Here is an 18846-nt window from a genome sequence, read left to right as displayed (position 1 = left end):
GCAACTGTCAGGGAGCAACTGCAGTGCCTGGCCCCAAAAACTGCAGCCGCCTCAATCTTGTGAGATTACCGTTGCCCACGTGTGCATGATCTTGGACAAGCCCATTGTGTTTCACTCACAGGCTTGAAGATTTGTTCATATGACTCATCATCGATGCCATCACGTAGGGGGAAGTTAACAGCATAATATTTGCCTTTTCCAGCTCCAATATCCTAAATGCAGAGAACAAGGAAAGGCATTAGAGATTCTTTAAATTTTCATATACAATCAGTGTGACAAAAAGACAATGCTTTCATACATACATAGAAAAATTACAACATGTAAAAACCATTGTGTTCTTATTCAACTGTTTCTCATTCTTTCTCCCATTTTACTCCCATCCACTTAAATATGTATAATGGAGGAATTCAATTATAACTTAAAGAGGTCCAGTGAGAGAAAAGTTCTTCAAGCGAAGGTCCTGACCATCATGTCTTTCTCGAATTACGATTCAGTGCCATATACAGTACATAGTCTCTATGTAGTCAATAACTGACTGTCAAATTAAATGTAATTAAATTAAAGTATAAATCTATATTTCAACAATATTTTCAATTTTTAAAAAAGTTGTTAATCATAAATAAATATTCTTTACTCATTTCAAATAAAATAAGGGCTGTTTTTTAAAATAAAATACATAGAGAGCTTTTGAAAAATTTGCCCCTTAAAAAAAAACAAAACTTTTTTACAAAAATAACATTGTACTTTGATTTTCCAGGTGTACAGCTGTAACAGCTGTACAGTCTTTCTTTCCCAATTATGTCCCACTCCCCCACTTTCTCTTGTTCAGTGAGCTCTGTCTTTACCTGGCCATCCTCATACACATGTGTAGCTTCGTCTCTTTGTGGCAATTATTATAAGCAGCAATGTGAAGAGCCACATCTCAGAACATTAGAGACAAACTGCCCATTGGAAAAATGAATCCATTTTTGATTAAAAGCTCTGTTTTCATTGTCTACGTTTCTGGTTTTTAGTGCACGGCAAGTGAAAAACCTCTTTTCTGACTCACATATTCCTCCAACATTGTATGCATCTCTTTTTTACTCAGTGGAGTCCCTCTGTGTGTCCAAATGCGCAGATTTGACTTGAGTAGCGTCACGTAAGACGATTTGCAAGGCATGCAATTGCTCTGTTAGTTTCCAGGGGCTGCTAAACCAGTGCTGTAAAGGCTGGAAAAGCTGCACAATTTAAAAAAGAAATGCTCTGCCAAAATTTAATAATTCTCAGTATTTTATCAATTATAGGTCCAGGTCCTGATAGGATGGCGTCTGGTTCTGGACCCAGCTATTAGTGACCTCTGGTATATACCAAGCAATTCAATGTTTTGCTGTCTTTGCTGTGCAAGGAGTGGAGCTTGTTTTACATGTGTAAGTACGGACAAAGGTGGAGGCTCACCCTTAGGTCTCCAGTTCCAGGGAAGTACTCTCCGTATTTATGGAAGGACACAGTCATGACTCTGTCTGTGGTGTAGAAGGCCTCCTCCACACCGTCCCCATGGTGGATGTCTATATCAATGTACAGCACCCTCTGGTGGTACCTGAGAGAGAGGCACACAGGCAGAGCTAAGATAAGTACAAATGGTACATTATTTGCTTAACCAGTGTTTCCCACAGGATTTTGTGAGACTATGGTGGATGGACCTTAGACCGTCTAGGGCGGTCCTGGGGCATGCTCCCCCATTAGAAAAATTTGCACATTTTTAAGTTAAATGCATCAATCTGGTGCACTTTGATATGTGTGAGTATGTGAGTGTGCTCGTGAGTGAGTTCGTGAGTTCGTGAGTTCGTGAGTGAGGGAGTGAGGGAGTGAGGGAGTGAGAGTGAGAGAGCATGTGTGCACGTACGCAGGGGGCGGTGGGGTTGATTGACTGGGAGTGAAAGACGCTTTGCTGAAGCAACAGCGCGAAACGTTAAGAGATCTTCAGCACTATCATGACAGGTTAAAAACATTTTTGGATAAATATGACACTATGGTGCAGCAAATTAGACTATAGAGGGCCACCAGAGTCTCCTTAATTAATGAGAAAAACTTCTTAATACTGTATTTTAGAGACAATAGAGACAACCTGCATCAGGGTACTGAGACTACCTCTGCTCTGATGTAGAATGTTCTTGTGCCTGCTTTCATTTACTGCATTTTCATACATGCTGGTAGACATAATGTGATATAGAAAATGTTTCAATCTGTTGGTGAAACTCACTTGAGTAGCTCCAAGATGGCCAGCACGATGTCATTAACATAGCAGAATCCAGAGGCTTCAGACTTTTTAGCATGGTGAAGTCCTCCAGCCCAGTTCACTGCAATGTCAGTCTGCTGCCGGTTTAACTTCACTGAACCAGCTGTGCACAACACAAAGTTTGGTTTAGTGAAATCTAATGGTTCATTTGTTACTTAATCACTAATATGACAAATCTAACAGGGCCTACACTTTACTCATTTACTTTTACTATTATACAAGAGGATTTAAATCTGGTTAGTATATTTTATGGCTCACATTAACTGACACACAAAGTGGTCTGATAGATTCTGAACTGGTTCTAATATATTGGTGTTTAAGGTTAATGTTGCACAATTGTGGGACTATACAAAAGTTGTTGGCTTCACTGATTCATTCAACCTTTATTTAATCTCGAAAAATCCTTGAGGGCAAGCCCTTATTTTCAATGATGTTGAGAGCACAAATAAAAAACAGAATATGTGCAAAAATGTGATAACAAACAGAAACAACGAACATAATCACAGAGCGAATAAACAGAATGGGTAAATAAAAATGATAACAGATAAGAAGGAATCTGACAGAATACCAATAAAACGGAAAAAAGTGCTTGAAAATGATAAGAAACTGCAGCAAACGAACATGACAAAACACAAATAAAACTGAGGTGCATAAAAGATACATGGCAGACAACCATACAGGACAGCACATAGTTTAAACAGTTACATTCAAATGAGTAGTTTGATATTAAATTTTTAAACTGACCTATAAGTATAACTGTATCAAGTTTTAACGTACATTGTAAATTGTGTCAAGTGTATGGAGCACTGAAACTGAAAGCAGTTTTCCCAAATTTAGCGTTTACCTGGGGAACTTGGAGCATCATACAATCACTAGAGCGTGTTGAATAGTGACTCTGTGACCAGTTTAATCAAGAGCTGATATATGGTGGCATGTTGCCCCTCAAGGCTTTAAAAATAAACAGAAAACAATGATGAGTGGAATAACAGTCACCAGTAATGAATCTGAGGGCGGAGAGGTAAACCGAGTCTAGTGGAGTAAGAGTGGAGACAGAGGCATGTCTATAGATAAAATCATCAGATCTATCAATGTTGACTTTGAGGGATCCTTCAGATTAGGTCTGGGTGGCTCATCGATCAGCTGTGCCAGATTGAAATTGTCATATCTCTTTTAGACGGTTTGAATAATTTGTTAACCAGTTTAGGTTAAAATCACCTAGAACCAGCATTTCTGAGTTATAGTACTGAGCAAGTAAGTCTGCTAAACTATCAGATGCACTGGAGATAGCTGAGGGTGGTCTGTACACACCCACAACGATGATTGCAATATTACAAGATGAGTTAATTTTCAGAGCAAAAAAATTCAAAGGACTGAGGTATAATGATGATGTATTAAAAACAGTGACAGAAAAACCTGATTTCACATAAACAGCCACACTGCCCCCTCTTCCAACTCTGTCTATTCTGTACAGGTTATAGTTAAGCAGAGAAATCATCTAATTTCGATTGATTACACAGACTTCTGATATTTAAATGTATCAAACTTATGCCCTTTCTGCATTTAAAAGCATGTGAGTTGACATTTTTTTGCTCTGAGTCACCATAGGGCTTACTGGCAGAATGCAACTTAGAGCAATGGATTGGAGGTTGTACAATAATTAAATTTTTAGCTCTATAATTTGTACAGGAATTAGATATGTGATATTGGGTGACCATTTGAGATCAAAACAGGAATATTACATGCAGGAGCAGATACTGATAGTGAAAGAGGGAGCATTCTGGCTGTCATACCTTCATGCACTGAATGCCTTGGCGGAGCATAGCGTAAGTTCAATGTTCATGGAAAAAAGATGAAATCCTGTGTGATTTGGATGCAACGATCCTGTTGTGGAAGGTGGTGAAGTTGTCCATGTAGGGGATGCCCCTGTCGCAGCAGTAGCCCTTTAGCCACATGTGTAGCTGTCTTAATCGACTGAACTTCACATCGCCAAAACAGAGAGGCCAGAGGGTCAGGGATGATGCACTGTCTGTTGTTCAGAACGCCGTCTATGAGGCATACAAAGTCCTCTTTAGCCCACATGAAACACAACAGTCAAGACGGACTGGTGATGACGTAGCAGCTGCAGGGCGGAGGTGTTGATGTCCTTCACAAGCGCACCTGGATGGCAGGAGGTGCAGCACTTGTTGATCTGCACATGCCAGACCATGGTGTCTTGGGCTTTGCATCGAGGTTCAGCCAGGGCTCATTCACAGTTGATGGGATATCAGCAGGAGCTAACTCACCCACGGCAAGAATGGACCCGTTCAAGGGCTCAGTTGTGTTGCAGTTCGGTGGGGCCAGGGCTGACAATGTGTACGAAATGTACAAGATGTGCTTTGCCTGGGCAGTGGTGATTGAGAAGAGGCGTATGAAGAGCTCATCCTTCATCTTCAGATCCTCTAGTAAGCAAAGGATATCCTCAGTTCTCACACACACCCATGGCTACAGGCTACAAACAAGGCTAGGCTAGGCCAGCTAGCAGCGGCAGTAGCCGGTGTTTGGGTTAAGCGATCAGTCTCTCAAGTGGAAATCCACAACCAATCAAATTCAAAGCTGTCGAGTTGCAGGACCTGTCCTGGCACAAGTCTGAAAGATGTTTGTTTGCTACTCCCAAAACAGTTTGGGGGGGGGGGATTAAACTAAAAAAAACAAAAAACAAGAGGAGATGGTTCGACCTAACGGAGCGCTAACCCGGAAGTTAGCCGCTACTTGTACTCTGCTAAAAGTCTGTGTCATCATTCAAAAGTGACATTAAATGAACAAGAGGAAGGTCAGCGTTTGTCCTCAGTAAATAACAATCCGACAAGAGAAGGTAGGATGAGAAGTTTCAGGGTTTAGATTCAAAAGTGAACTTCTGCACATCGCTGCTTAGTATGTATGTCGCTGCTTAGTCTGCCATCTTGGATTATGTCAGATTGAAATCATTGTGCCCTGCGGTATCCAAGCACAGCTCGTTGTGTTTCCAGCTGAATTCTTCTGAACACTAAAACTGGTGGGTAGTTCAGTATAGGGTCATTCCATGCCAATTCACCAAGAATTCAGAACTTTTCCTTTAATTTCTATTTAATTCATGGGACCTTGTAAAGTCCTAAAGCTGTACTCCAAATACTTTTTTAGTTATGGATTTTTGAAGTTTGGCCTTCAGAGCTAAATTGAATACTTTTTTTAATTCTTTGTACGAGTATTCTAAGCCTCACCAAGTGATTATTTTTCACTAGATTGGGTTGAAATTTGCAATGAACATCCAAGAGACCCTAAGGAAACTTGGCAACATATATTCATTTAAAATAATTGTTGCTTAATGCTTACATTAATCAAAATAATAACAATAAATCATTTTTATTTTCAAGGAATTGTTTGTTTTCAAAAAATTATCTCCACTAGTTTTTTAATTTTGTTGCAGCCAAATTTAGATTCTGTGTAGTAATATAGTTCTAATTAGAAGTAAAAAAAAATTGAGCACCACAAATCTTCAGAGCTGAAAAAAACACTTTTTTAACATATTTTGACTGTAGATTTTCATACTTTTCCCAGTATGTAATATTACATTGAGTGGTTTTATTTCATGTGTTAACTTCAAGGTAGGTGTGATACCTATTGAGGCTTTTTTTTCATTGGGTTCAAGTTTGTTCTGTATTGTCTCTGACTTCCTTTTACAAGAGGACATGTCATTCCATCAAGCCAGGTCCTGTAAAACCTTTTCTTAACCAGGCTTTCTGTGCTTTACCTGTGCTCTTCTCACTAGTTTGAAGTTAGCAGGAGTTGGTTGATAAATGTTCTTCCAAGCACCAATCATGATCATCTCAATCACAATCTGATGAAAGTTGTCAGGTAGTTTGCTGATGGCTGCCAATCAAACCGAAAAAAATCATTTTGATGAAGCAGAAACTTTAACTTTGACCTGGTGTTTATTTAGTTATGAATATTTAATGTAAGAAAGAAATATTTTAGATTTGAAAATGAGACTTTAGGTGCTTTACTGTCAGAACCAATTATAAATTAATTTCTCTATACATTTTAAGAAAACTACTAACATAATAAAGTCAGACTTGAAAAGCATGGTAATGAAATTCTGGTTGCGATAGCAACAGAGCTCCAGACACACAGACAGTATGAATACATTCTGCTTTTCTCCACTTTGTCACTAAATCACTGTCCCTGTTCCGAGCAGTGTGAATTCTATAAATGATGACCCTGTTATGAGCCACTGTAAAATGTGACATATTTGATTAAAAAATCCATTATATATCAAAAATGATAGGACTCTAGTAGTAAAAATTTGGTTTACCGATCTGTATTATGGTGTGCTTTCTTTGTTAAAAATGCCAGTGTGTATGTAATATGGTTGTGGCTTTGACATCTTCCCTGTGCACAATGATATGTATAATGGATTTCACCCACAGTCCAAACACATGCAGGAAAGGTGAACTGGTGACTTTAAAGTGCTTGTGGTGAAGGCTGTGTTTTTATTTATGTTGTAATGGTCTGATCACCTGTCAAGGATATACTGTGCCTCTTGGACAGCATGCATCACTGGCTAATCGTGAACAGGAAGCTAATAAATACCTTCTTTTTTTTAAATACTTTATTGCAAAGCTTCTTACCTTCACAAACATAATCAATCATTTCATTCTCTTTGAAATATTGTACCTAAATACCTTCTTAATTACCTTCTTTCTTTTACTAAAAGCCTAACTAGGGACGGGAGTTGGAAACTAGCATTAGCTATAATCTCTGTATGCAGAACATCAGTCACATTGACTTGTTTGTAACGAGTGGAAGTGTTACTATGTTAACCTGCATTGTCCCTATCAAATAAACTAAATTAAAATTAATTAAATATTTGCACAGATATCTTGCACGGACCAAAGAGTTGAAGGGACATACATCAGTCTCTTTAAGCTTTGGTGTAGAAATGTTATCTGTGTGTGTACTTAACATTGAGTTATATCATTTCCAGATAATGAAGTCTATCAATTTTCTATACATCTGTTTTCTTCTAACTTACCAGCAGAGCCACCAGCAGACAGTTGGCAGAACTCAAACAATCCATCGAACACGGGACAGTCCTCTCCAACGTTGACTAAAAGATTAAAACAATGATTAATTACGGAAGCGAGCACATCAGCAGATTTAAAACAGTAGTTTCTTGTGACTGTTGACTTACAAACAAGGTTCTCTTTGCTGTGACTTTTTAAACTGAAACTGGGTTTCCACAACCTTCAAGTTAGGGTCAGTTTTGGTTGATTTTGGCCTTAACACCTGTTTACCAGTAACTAATAAGTTAATTTGTAAGAAAAAATGCAAAATGCAGTGGAAAAAGATATAGAGGCCTCCAATACACTAGTTAGTCTCTTGAGGAGGTTGTCTGATGTGTGCTGGACGGACAGGCTCTGGGTGAGGAGCACACTGGACTACATCTTCCATTCAGCATTGATGAAGTAGTTGGTGTTCAGGGCTAGCTGGTCTGCCTTGGCTAACTTGAGTTTCAGCTCATCCTTCTTCTCAAAGTGCTTTTCCATGTGTTTAATCACAGTAGCTCTCAATGGCATAATATACTCCAGCTCGAGGAATCAAACTAGTTCTTTGAATCAACCGCCCTTCTACCACACTGACTGGCAAAACATGAAGAGCTTTGAGGACCGCACTCCATTTTTATCCTCAGACTGCCAGCTATAAAAGCTGTTAGTGTGTCTATATACAAATCAACCTATAGATTAACATGCGTAGCATGTCAAATATACTTTCCATGGTTAACCGATTAATGGTTAGCAATTGTTATCCTTATTTCAAGTGTCCTCATTTGTGATTTGTTCAGCTGGTGACATGGTGGATTTAGCCTCCGGATGTGTTTGAGGAGGAGATGAGAGGCAGGCTGTGGTCACTATACTGGGTAACACATGTATCCAGCTAGTGATCATCTTCAGTCTGATGACTGACCAGCAGCACTTCTTTCTTTCCCCTGCATGCAAGATTGCACTCACATATCCTGTCAACAATATGACTGTTTGAGTCACTAATCCTTTTTTCCCCAACTTGATTAAACTCAGGCTTTTCCCCCTGTGACATTGCACTGTGCTGGTCAGACTGGTCTGACTCATTCTGACTATTATTTATTAATCCCCTCCTGGATTAATAAAGTTACCTATCTATCTACCTATCCATCTATCCACCACAAAGCAAACATGTGATATGACTTTGATAATCCAATAAAAATTAAAATCCCTTTTCAGGCAAAAATGACAAGGTTCACTACCTCAAGCTTCTCAATGTAAGGATTTGCTGCATTTCTCTGTTTATCTTTGTTAACTTTCTCCATATAAACTGAGTACATTTAGGCAATTCAAGCACAATTAATTGACTAACAAATAATCAACAAATGAACTGATGCTGTAAATGACTGTTACTCACAGCCTCAGGAGAACACTGTACAAGGAGCCTGCACACTACTTACAGCGCTGCATCTGCTTGCTGAACTCTGACATGTTGTCTGGTCGTATGGACCGGAGGAACTTGATGTAGTCATCACTGTGATATCTGGTCATCTCCTCCGCTGTGGCTTTGTGTGGTCTCTTAAAGACAGAACAAAAGCTGCTGGATGAAAACTAGGGAAGGAAAGAGGAAAACTACAGAACCCTATATGTTTTATAAATGTCTCACATTGTGTTATAATAGTTCAGCATATGATAAAGGATGTTATTTAACACTTCAGTGGTTTGAAACATACGTAGATCTCCATTTTCCTGTACAGCCCATAATTGAGAAGCAGGTTGTGAGTCATCCGGATACGATGTGGTTTCATGGGGTGCCCTTGTCCATAGTAATAATTTCCTATGTCACCTACAAAGGAAAACATAAGCAGTTTAAGACCATATCGACCAGCAATTGTATGTGTATGATGTCATATTCTGTCTAATGAGGAGGGCTGACTGATACAGATAAAAATCTAATACCACAGTCAGTGCAGGATGAGTCATCAACATCTTAAATGTGATTCCAGGAAGTTACAAACTCTAAAATACCATTAAAAATGCCTACAAAAAAAGCTTTTTTGCAACTGCTGGGCCTGATACTGGTGTATAGGTGAGATATGGAGCAAGCCATATGTGGGGGAAAAAAACACTTCATTTCATGGGGACTTTCAGAAGTACAGGGAGATGAGGTGCCCACCATTCATTTGTCCTTTACTTATGCAGGGGAGCCTTATGATTTAGAATATTTAAAATGTTTTGATTGTTTTTTACTGAAAAGGATGCTCTTTAAAAAAAATGTCCTATCTGTGTTGCAATAAAAATAACTCAACAAAATGTAAGGTCATGTAAGTGAATGTTGTATTTTAAAGTGCCATTTTAAAATTTTAAAGCTTATTCTGATAATTAATCTAAATTATTTTGGCAGGACAATCGACAGATAACATTTTCATATCATGGCACTGCTTCATTGTCGTAATAGGAAATCAGCTCACCAGATACTGATTAATTATGTCCTCACTGACCTGAACTGCTGAGTTTAATATAAGTGAATCTCCTCCGGGAGGGCATGGGTACACTGTGGGTCAGGGCTGCTCACCTGGACCCAAGGAGGCGGATACACTCAGTCCACTGAGTATCATTACGCATCAGTTAGGCCTGAGCACACTGAGCCTCAAAGAGTTGAATATTTCGCTTTGTGGCTTCAGACTTGTAACTTTGACTCTGAGCCTAAAGTTTGTCATCATTCTGATCTATTCTTCTGCGTCGATAAGTACAACATGCTGCAAAACCCTGGCCCGCGGCTGCAATTATGGCTCAAACAATGAGTGCTCAGACTACAGTGTTAAACACATTCACGTCTTGCTAATTAAAACATCACCCACATTAATTCTTCATTCTCTTTAGAAGAAAATGTGTATTTTCTCGCTTGCTTGCTAAGGTGCATATAAGATGGACTACATGTTTTTTAACTAGCTAAAACGCAGGATGACACTAGTTAGCACCTCGAAGGCATTAACGTTAGCAGCAAGCTTGCTGGTTAGCTAGTTTGTATTAAAACACAGTATCACCGGCAGCACCAGCTAACCAGACAGCTAACGGCTAGCGTTAGCCTGCCAGATGCCCTAATTTGGGCTCCTCATTCAGACACTCAGGATGTCCCATACCGTCATAGTAGTAGCAGACTTTCTTCTTTGTCCCACCCGCAGTCGTATAAGCCATGCTTGGAGCACTTCAACAAGTTGAGTTGAATCGCTTTTGCAGAAGGCGATTAGGATGGACGGCATCAACATAGAAGAACACACGATGGAGCGGAGCAGTGGGAGGCGCAACTGCACAGGGGAGGGGTGACCAGTCACAAAATAACCCCCGGGCCCCAGACCAGACAGCAGAGAAAATGACAGACATTATACTGCTGCAACAAAATTAAGGCAATTAAGTTTATACTGTGCTGCGGATATTAAAATGTACGAAGAAGGGAGCCGAGGAAAGGAAGACAGGAGGGGCTGATGGATAACCTGGCCAGAATAAGTAGAAACAAAGCATAAAAATATGCTTACTCATGGTTTATGTAGAAAGTGATTAATAGTACTTTCCAGAGGGATCCAGTAAAGGGAAGGCAGGAATCCAAAGTACTTTAAATACTGCTTTGACACAACACTAGATGTCAGCATCATCATTGTTACATTTTGGTCTACGCATAATCCTCAAGTGATACTGTCAAACACTATGGCAAGTATGCTTAAATCATATTCAATTCAATTCAATTCAAAAAACTTTATTTGTTCCCAGGGGGCAAATTAAAGGCACGTGGAGTAGTTGTACACAGACACAAACAAGTCAGCACATTCAGTACACAGTCAGCAGGTTAAGTACACAAGTCAGCACATTAGTTACACAGACACAAACTGTGTCCTGCAGCCCGGGCAGCGGAGCCGGCGTCCTGAGGGGAGCTACTCAAAGGCTGGGAACAGAGCGTGGGAGGGGTCCCAAAAGTGTTGAGCTTCCTCAGGAGATACTGCCACTGCTGGCATCTCCCGAGGATCTCCTCAGTGTTGGAGACAAATTTAAACGTACTGTCAAAAATTGTGCCCAGGTATTTGTACTCCTCCACAAGCTCTGCATTCCTCCCGTGGATTGTGCTGACGGCCGTTGCAGCCAGCTCCCTCTGCTTGCTGGAAAAGGTCACCACCATCTCTTTGGTCTTCTCCGTGTTTAACTCCAGGGCCAATTTATCACACCACTCCACAAACTCATGAAGCGCTGAGCTGTGGTGATGTGAGGGGCGTGAGAGCAGCGACAGCAGAACTGTGTCATCCGTGTACTTTACCAGATGACAGCCTGGATGGGTGGACCTACATTCATCGGCGTCAAGGATGAAGAGCAGAGGTGAGAGGACACAACCCTGAGGGGAGCCTGTAGAGGTGACCGAGACGTCGGAGAAGGTGTTATTGACCAGCACCCTCTGTGATCTGTTGGTCAGGAAGACTGTAATCCATAGGATCAGCTGGTCGCCCAGGTGGAAGCAGGTGAGAGTTTCTCTGCTAGGATGTGTGGCTGTAAGGTGTTGAATGCAGAGGAGAAGTCTGCAAACAGGAGTCTGGCTGTGGTGTTGGGGTGTTCCAGGTGTTTGTGTACCGTGTCCATGATGAGTGGTTTGGCATCATCAACCCCTCTGCCTGCACGGTACGCAAACTGGAGAGGGTCCATCAGTGGGTCAGTTACCGTGATGATGTATCCTTGTGAGATAGGGCCTATCACTAGAGTAGGCAACGATTGGTAATATGACTTACTTTAAGTGCAAGTTTGTTTTTGTTTTTTTCATTGCCACTTGATTCCTTAAGAGGAATTCTGGGAAGACAGAGGTCAGGGTCCACTTCAATGCAAAGCTTCCAAAGCAGGAGCAGTTAAACTCATGGATCTGGGGCAGGGCCAGATTCAGCATCTAGGAAGCATTAGGGCAGGGGTGCCCAAACCTTTTCCCTTGGAGGGGCAAAGCTGAAACTTATAAAGGACCACAGGCCAAAAGCAAACACTTACTGTGTTAAGATGTAAAATGGTAATTGGGAGGCAAGTGAGAAAAAAAATCCTGGTGATCCTCTTTCTAAATCTGATCTCAATTGTTTTCACTCCTGTGTTTACGACTTAAGAAATATGTCAGAATAAATGTTTTGCCAGGTTAATATTTTAATATTTCTTAAATTTCTTTTCACTTGCCTCTTAGGGCTTTGATAACATCCCAAGTCCCCTTTCCTGCTCATATTATAAAAAAAATAAAATAATGAGGGATCCTACATATTTAGAGGACATTTCTACCTAACAAAAAGTAAAACGGCATTCACAACAATGTATATTATTGCTGGGTAATCCAGCTTCCTCCCACAATCCAAAGACATGCAAACAAATTAGGTTAATCTGTTTCTCTAAATCATCCTTAAGTGTGAATGTGAGCATGAATGGTTGTTTGCCCTATATGTCAGCCCTGTGATAAACTGGCAATTTATCCAGGGTGAACCCCGCCATCGCCCAATGTCAGCTGGGATCGGCTCCAGCCCCTCCATAACCCGGAAAAGGATAAGCAGTTTCAGATAATGGATATGATCTTCTTTTTTTTATTATTTTACTAGAAACATCTAGTTGGCTAAATAAAACCTTAAGGTGGACCAACTTTGGCCTGTGGGACTTACTTTGGGCAGCCCTGCATTAGAGTAAAGGAATGCCCTTAGCTCCCTTCTGACACCCAGTTCCTCCCAGTCTCTGGGCAATATTTATTATTTGTCTTGTTGCCTAAAATACCCATCAGTTACTGTGTGGCTGCAGATTAGAGATGACAGAACATTTGGCCCAGGTGAAAATAGGCTTCTTTACTTTCTATATGAGGGTTAGATGAGAAAGACGATACCACTCTCCTGTCTAAATATCCAGAGTGTAGGATTCAGTGGCATCTAGTGGCAAGGTTGCAGATTGAAACCAACAAAATAGCCCTTGTCTCACCCTCCCCTATGGTGGCCTCTAAAAATGTGAAAAAAATGTGAAAGGTTCTCTCTAGAGCCAGTGTTTAGCTTGCCCATGCTGGGCTACTGTAGAAACATGGCAGACCCCATGGAAGAGGCCCTCCTTTTGTAGAAATTAAACAGTAATTGTTAGGTAATGAAAACACAATGGTTCTTAGTGATCTTCAATACATTGATAAAAACATAAACACCCTGCACCCTTTTTTGTATCATTTGTGAAGTTATTGTGTTGAGAACACAGTCTGCCTTTTTATCCTTTGACCTTTATGTTGCTTTTCTTAGTAGCTAAGTTAACATAGGTGGTTCTGTGTTTGGTGTCAAAGTGCTGCGGTACTGGTTTCCTTTCCTTCCTTGGCATATTCCGTTACATGGCATATTGTGTGAATCGGGCCTTGTGTTTGACACATTGACTCTGAAACCACAAATTGTCATTTTTACATTTCTGTTTTTGTTGGAATAAACAAACATGCAACATTTTAAATACTGCGCTTAAGAGGTGTTGGTAGGTGTATTTTTGAAATTTGGACAAAGTCAGGGGTAGCTGTTTCCTATTGTTTTTTTCCAGTTATACTAAGCTAGGGTAATCAATGCCACATTCCAAATTGGTATCAGTCTTCTTATGTATTTCCCAAAATGCTGAACAATTCCTTTTAATGGCAATAAAAGTAAACAATAAATCAGGAGACAAAGGTTTACATGTTCTTTTAATTTCAACTTTTTTGACAACACATGATACAGAATGAATATTTGCACAGAAACAGACACATTTTGCTAATCATCATAGAATGAACAGTTGGTTTGACAAGAATCATCAGAGAACAACATTTTTTTCACTATGGCTTTTCTGCCAGCTGTTTTGCAAACCAATGAAAGAGGGGAGGAAACAACATACTGTACTTACATTAAAAACACAAGCTTGAGTTATAAATGCTTTGAAGGTTTGAAAATGGTTTGAGTCAAGCCTGAAACAATCGATCGTACTCTGCTGAGCCTGTTCTGATCTTTAGACTGGGTACTGTGTTGAGAATTAAAAGAAGTCAACTACAAATGGATTACTCACAGCATGAATTAAAAATAAATTGTGATGAAAAACGATATGAACTGACAACAGAAGACAACTAATACAAGTATAAATCTTGATTGCACATGAAGTTTTGGTCAAATAAACAACATGATGGGACAATTGAACGATTTTGTTGTTGATCAAATGTCATTTTATCATCTTCTAAAAAATGTTTTAATGAAAAAAGCATCACACTTGAAGCTAATCTTAACAGCATGAATGCCAGTGTTTGATAGTCTTTTACAGAGCAACAAAAATGATCTCTTCAGTTAATCACACAGTTCAGTACTGGGTTTTTTTCTCTTTATGGGGAACAATAACAGCGGGTGAATTAATTTTTTTCAAGATCAAGTGCTTTGAACGGAATCTTTTAGTCAAACCATCACACTATTTTATTTTATTATTCACAGACGTAAAAACAAACTTACATCGAGTTCCTTTTATATTTGGTAACACTGTCATTCTTGTATTAAATTCAGTCAAAGTGCTATTAATATCTTTTGAGATCTTGTAGCTTGGCATTTGAAAAAAGAAAAACCAAGCCAAGGAATCTCATTGAAGGAGTCCAAAGCTCATCATGGCCAGCTGAATGTCCTACCAGTGATCTGGTAAAACTTCTGATTGAAGGGGTGAAAGAACTTCTGCAGTTTAGTCACCACTGATGGGTCCACCTCTGGATGGATGCGGCCCTTGCTGCCTGCCAGGCACTTATTGAAGACAATGTTAAATCGCAGACAGTAAAATCCCCTGGTGGCATTGAAGTACAGGTTATACTGGGTGATCCTTGAGGGGAGGTTGAGGAAGCGCTCGACTAGTTGCAGCTCCGGCAGTGGGTCCGTGATAAGGCGGTCCCCATCCACGATGTGGAACTGCTCCACGGGAAAATACTTCAGCCAGCGCTCCAAATGTTTGGTGTAGATGCTGGTCCGCACTGCTTTGTACTTTGTGTTCACCTCACAGGTGTTGGAGTCAATGGCCAACTTCTCAAACTTGTGGTAGGTCTTGTTTTTGCGCTCCTTGCCCTCCAGCACTTGTGTGTAGTCTGACACAGCTCTGGTGGTGGGCTCGCGGACAATGATCAGCAGCTTGATGGAGGAGTTCATCTTGAAGATGCGTTCAGGGACCTCCTCTGTGATGAAGTAGGCAGGGCTCTTCTCGATGGTAATCTGATGAGGGAAGGAGAAGGGCATTTTCTCTCTATACCAGTCGATGCCCCGGGCATAGTTTTGGTCATTGTCAAAGAAGTGGATCTCCTGCGAGGCCTTGACCACTGCTGGATGCAGGTTGAGCATCTCCAGCAGGGCGCGGGTGCCGCCTTTGCGCACCCCAATGATGATGGCCTGAGGCAGTTGTTGGACAAGGTTGTGCAGGCGGATTTGCTCTTTAGTAGCATTGCCCTTACGTAGTTCATGGAGCAGGCCACGCTTAAACTGCAGGGTACGGAGAGGGATCTGCTCTGGCTCAGCTTGGGGCAGTCTGCTCTCAATGGGGCAAATTGGCTGTAGCCTGAAAGAGAAAAAAAACAAAAAAAAACTAAACACTATTATAACTTACTCAATAATCATTCGAATGAACTCTTTGGTAGGTTACACTACTGATACATAGGTTCCTTTGGAATTTAGCAACTTCTTGGAGCAAAATATTTAGAAAAAACTAAACACACGTTTGCCTTGTAAATGATGTTGATTCTGCTTGTTGTGCCTTGTCTATTCAATGTCGACAGGTCTTACTGTTGTCGTGGATGCCATGTCGTGCCAAGTCAAAAATGCAGACTGATTGCCTAAATTCAATTGCTTTTTTTTTCAAGTACCCCCTTGCCCCTCAAGTGAGTGAGGGGCAAGAGGAATGGATTGATGTATCTCCCTATGAAATGGAAAAACCCTTCAGGACCCTAATATTTCAACAGGAGTCGATGATGGTGTTTATTTAAACAGACACAACTGGGTTTTCTCTTGTGATGCTGTGGCTATCCTGGTACAATGCCATTTACCATTTATCTGATGGAGATAGAAAAGTATGGATGCTCACAGCTCCTCCACAACTTCACACAATCAATCAAGTCATCAGACAAATAAGAACACCGACTCATTACCTGGACACTTGCAGTGCTTTATAGGCTAAAATTAGCAACCTGTGCTCTTTGCTGCCAGTCTGCACTGATATTAGAGGAGCAGCAGCAACTGTATTATTTAGCATTAGCATTTAAGAAATTAAAAAAAACAATAAGAAGAAGAACATTGCCAGATTATTACCCAAGTTAGTGTAAATAAAAGTGTGTATTATGACAGAGATGACTTACCTATCCAAGGTCCCAACCCTGGCCACAAGATAGAGGACACTTCCGATAGCAAGGCTGCCCAGAACGAAGAGCTTCTGTCTCAGCAATGCCTGCTGTTTGAATAGCATGGCCCTCCATCAATCTTCAGGACTGTGTCTTCAGCCTGCAGAGCACATAAACCACTAATCACCAGGGGAAGAGAGACAGCCTAATTTCTATTAACACACACTAAATCAAGTCTTACAAGTGATTAAGCCACACTCACACATGCCTGAAAAGTGCTGCAGTGCTGTTAGAGTAATGCTCACCCAACAACCATCATGTATTTTATTTATTTATTTATTTATTTCTGCCAAATCAAGGATTAGATTTATTCTAATGTACAGGCGTGCTGTGACGGCCCAGCTTTTTTGTTGAGTTAAGTATTCGCACTTTCATCAACCTTGATTTAAGTAGATGCAGGCAGCTGTTGAACCAACTTCACACTACCTGCCCCGTACTAAATAGCAAGCAAAGCTGGCAACTTTCCAGTTAACATAGCAGAATATTAAAGAGAGTTGGTGGGGACAAAACTGAATAAAAGGAGAGTGAATATTAAATCTATGTTTGTCTGGTGGCCAGAAACACAACCCCAAATTAATGCTTATGTTATGTAGTAGGGAAGAAACAATATACCAATAAATACATAAAAACATGTTGCGATACCGTCATGGGACTGTGATGACATCTACACTCATGGATTTAACAAGGGAATCAGTGTAAATGCACTTTTCTATCTCTCCCCTGACCCTACTAATCCCCCGGAGCTGCTCTTCATTGCAAAAGTGTGTCTATAGCTCTTGCTCTTGCTCCGTCACCAGGTGTTTCTACCTCACCTAAGAACCCAGAGACACTGCACACACACAGCCAGACATTGGTGTGTTTACCGGTGGGGAAACTACGGCTCACAAATCCTCTGCATCAGCAGTTTTTACAAACCAACCACGAGAAAAACACAATGTCAAGCCATGAACACCAGATAACCACTGAAGATACAGTTAGGAAATAATAACGTGACAGTTAGGCTGACAGAGATTTTTGTGCCCTCATAATCTGCTGGACAACAAGAAGAGGGAGATCGGTGGGACCCGCGGCCCTGGGTGCCCTGCTATACAACTAGAGAGAGGGAGGGATTGCTACTGGCTACGGTATTGTTATGCAATTGTACATTGATCAATCATTCATTGCCAAAGACAATTCATGGCTACTTTTTGCACATGCTTAAATCATGGCCTGCTACTTTTACTTTATTATGGAAGGAAAGAAGATGTACCTCAAGTAAAAAGTGAAAACAAATTATATACGAATAATAAATGCTGTATACATCAGATTTATTATTAAAGGACATAGTTTAGTTCATCTTTCCGTTGTTTTTTTATATATATATAAATCGTGATGAATATCGTAAAGTGGGACTGTTTATCGTGATGATATCGTACCGTGAGTTTAGGGTATCGTTACATCCCTGACTTCAGTGTGCAGGGAGAGGAAACAGAATAGAAAAAATGGCTGAAATGGTTTGTTTAATCGTGTCAAACCATTACAGTATGGGTAACACGTACCAAGGTTACCACAACAAGGATCCTTTAAATCAGTTGTCTGGAAGCAATCTGGCTGGTCAGCTACAGCAGCAACGGAGAGAGAGTTGTGGATAAGATGAGAACAGTGTCTCGGCATTTCTCCTCCGTTGCACCCATTACACCCATAAAGTATAATAGGATATCAGTATAATATAAAATAATAGACAATATTGACCATTCCAGGGCCTGCATTAGTTAATATTAGGTTTTTTGCTCAGTTGGGTGCACTACAGCATGCTTTTAACACAACACTGACATAACCCTTTCTCAATTACACACTAAGCAGATACAGAGCAACAGAAGAAGTACAATTATAATAAGTATACCAAGCACAATATTTAACCTCCTTTTAACCACTTTTTGGTCTTCGCTAGCAGGCACTTTAGCTGCTGAATGCTCTCATATATTTTCCAGCCAGTCACTTACTTTATTCCTCTGCCATCAAGTGCTGGACAGCTATTGTATGGTGAGTTTACAGGTTTACAGCGATTTTCATTTGAAATACTGTAGCTGCTTGCTTCTGCTGGTAACCACAATAACCTTCTTTGACCTTCAAAGAAAATGAAAGAATTCATGTCTTTATCCAAG

General features: G+C 40.4%; 2 protein-coding genes across 4 annotated transcripts in view; both read right to left on the bottom strand.

The window, feature by feature from the left end:
- The window catches only part of LOC141017966 (histone deacetylase 2), a 28134-nt gene extending 17520 nt beyond the window's left edge, over positions 1-10614 (bottom strand). For all 3 annotated transcript variants that reach the window (XM_073492799.1, XM_073492798.1, XM_073492800.1), the window contains exons 1-7: positions 10452-10614; positions 9042-9154; positions 8769-8886; positions 7323-7397; positions 2240-2378; positions 1435-1576; positions 120-212 (exon numbers count right to left, since the gene is read on the bottom strand). In XM_073492799.1, the coding sequence (XP_073348900.1) occupies positions 120-212; positions 1435-1576; positions 2240-2378; positions 7323-7397; positions 8769-8886; positions 9042-9154; positions 10452-10506 (735 nt within the window). In that variant the 5' untranslated portion in view covers positions 10507-10614. The remainder of the gene's footprint in view (positions 1-119; positions 213-1434; positions 1577-2239; positions 2379-7322; positions 7398-8768; positions 8887-9041; positions 9155-10451) is intronic.
- A 4322-nt stretch (positions 10615-14936) lies between these two features.
- On the bottom strand, positions 14937-16767 carry LOC141018291 (heparan sulfate glucosamine 3-O-sulfotransferase 5). Its single transcript, XM_073493224.1, has 2 exons — positions 16661-16767; positions 14937-15867 (listed from the first exon to the last, which is right to left on the bottom strand). The coding sequence occupies exons 1-2, from the start codon at positions 16765-16767 to the stop codon at positions 14937-14939; spliced, it is 1038 nt and encodes a 345-aa protein (XP_073349325.1).
- Between the last annotated feature and the right edge of the window lie 2079 nt (positions 16768-18846).

This window comes from Pagrus major, chromosome 22, assembly GCF_040436345.1.
Source record: "Pagrus major chromosome 22, Pma_NU_1.0".
Taxonomy (NCBI): domain Eukaryota; kingdom Metazoa; phylum Chordata; class Actinopteri; order Spariformes; family Sparidae; genus Pagrus; species Pagrus major.
The sequence above is the reverse complement of the archived record's forward strand: the minus strand, read 5'-3'. Positions and strand labels throughout refer to the sequence as shown.

Bases quoted from the DNA above. Each gene is read 5' to 3' on its own strand.
- LOC141018291 (XM_073493224.1), bottom strand. From the start codon at position 16,767: ATGCTATTCAAACAGCAGGCATTGCTGAGACAGAAGCTCTTCGTTCTG. The intron at 15,868-16,660 runs GTAAGTCATCTC...TTTCTCTTTCAG, and splicing joins AGGGTTGGGACCTTGGATAG to GCTACAGCCAATTTGCCCCA.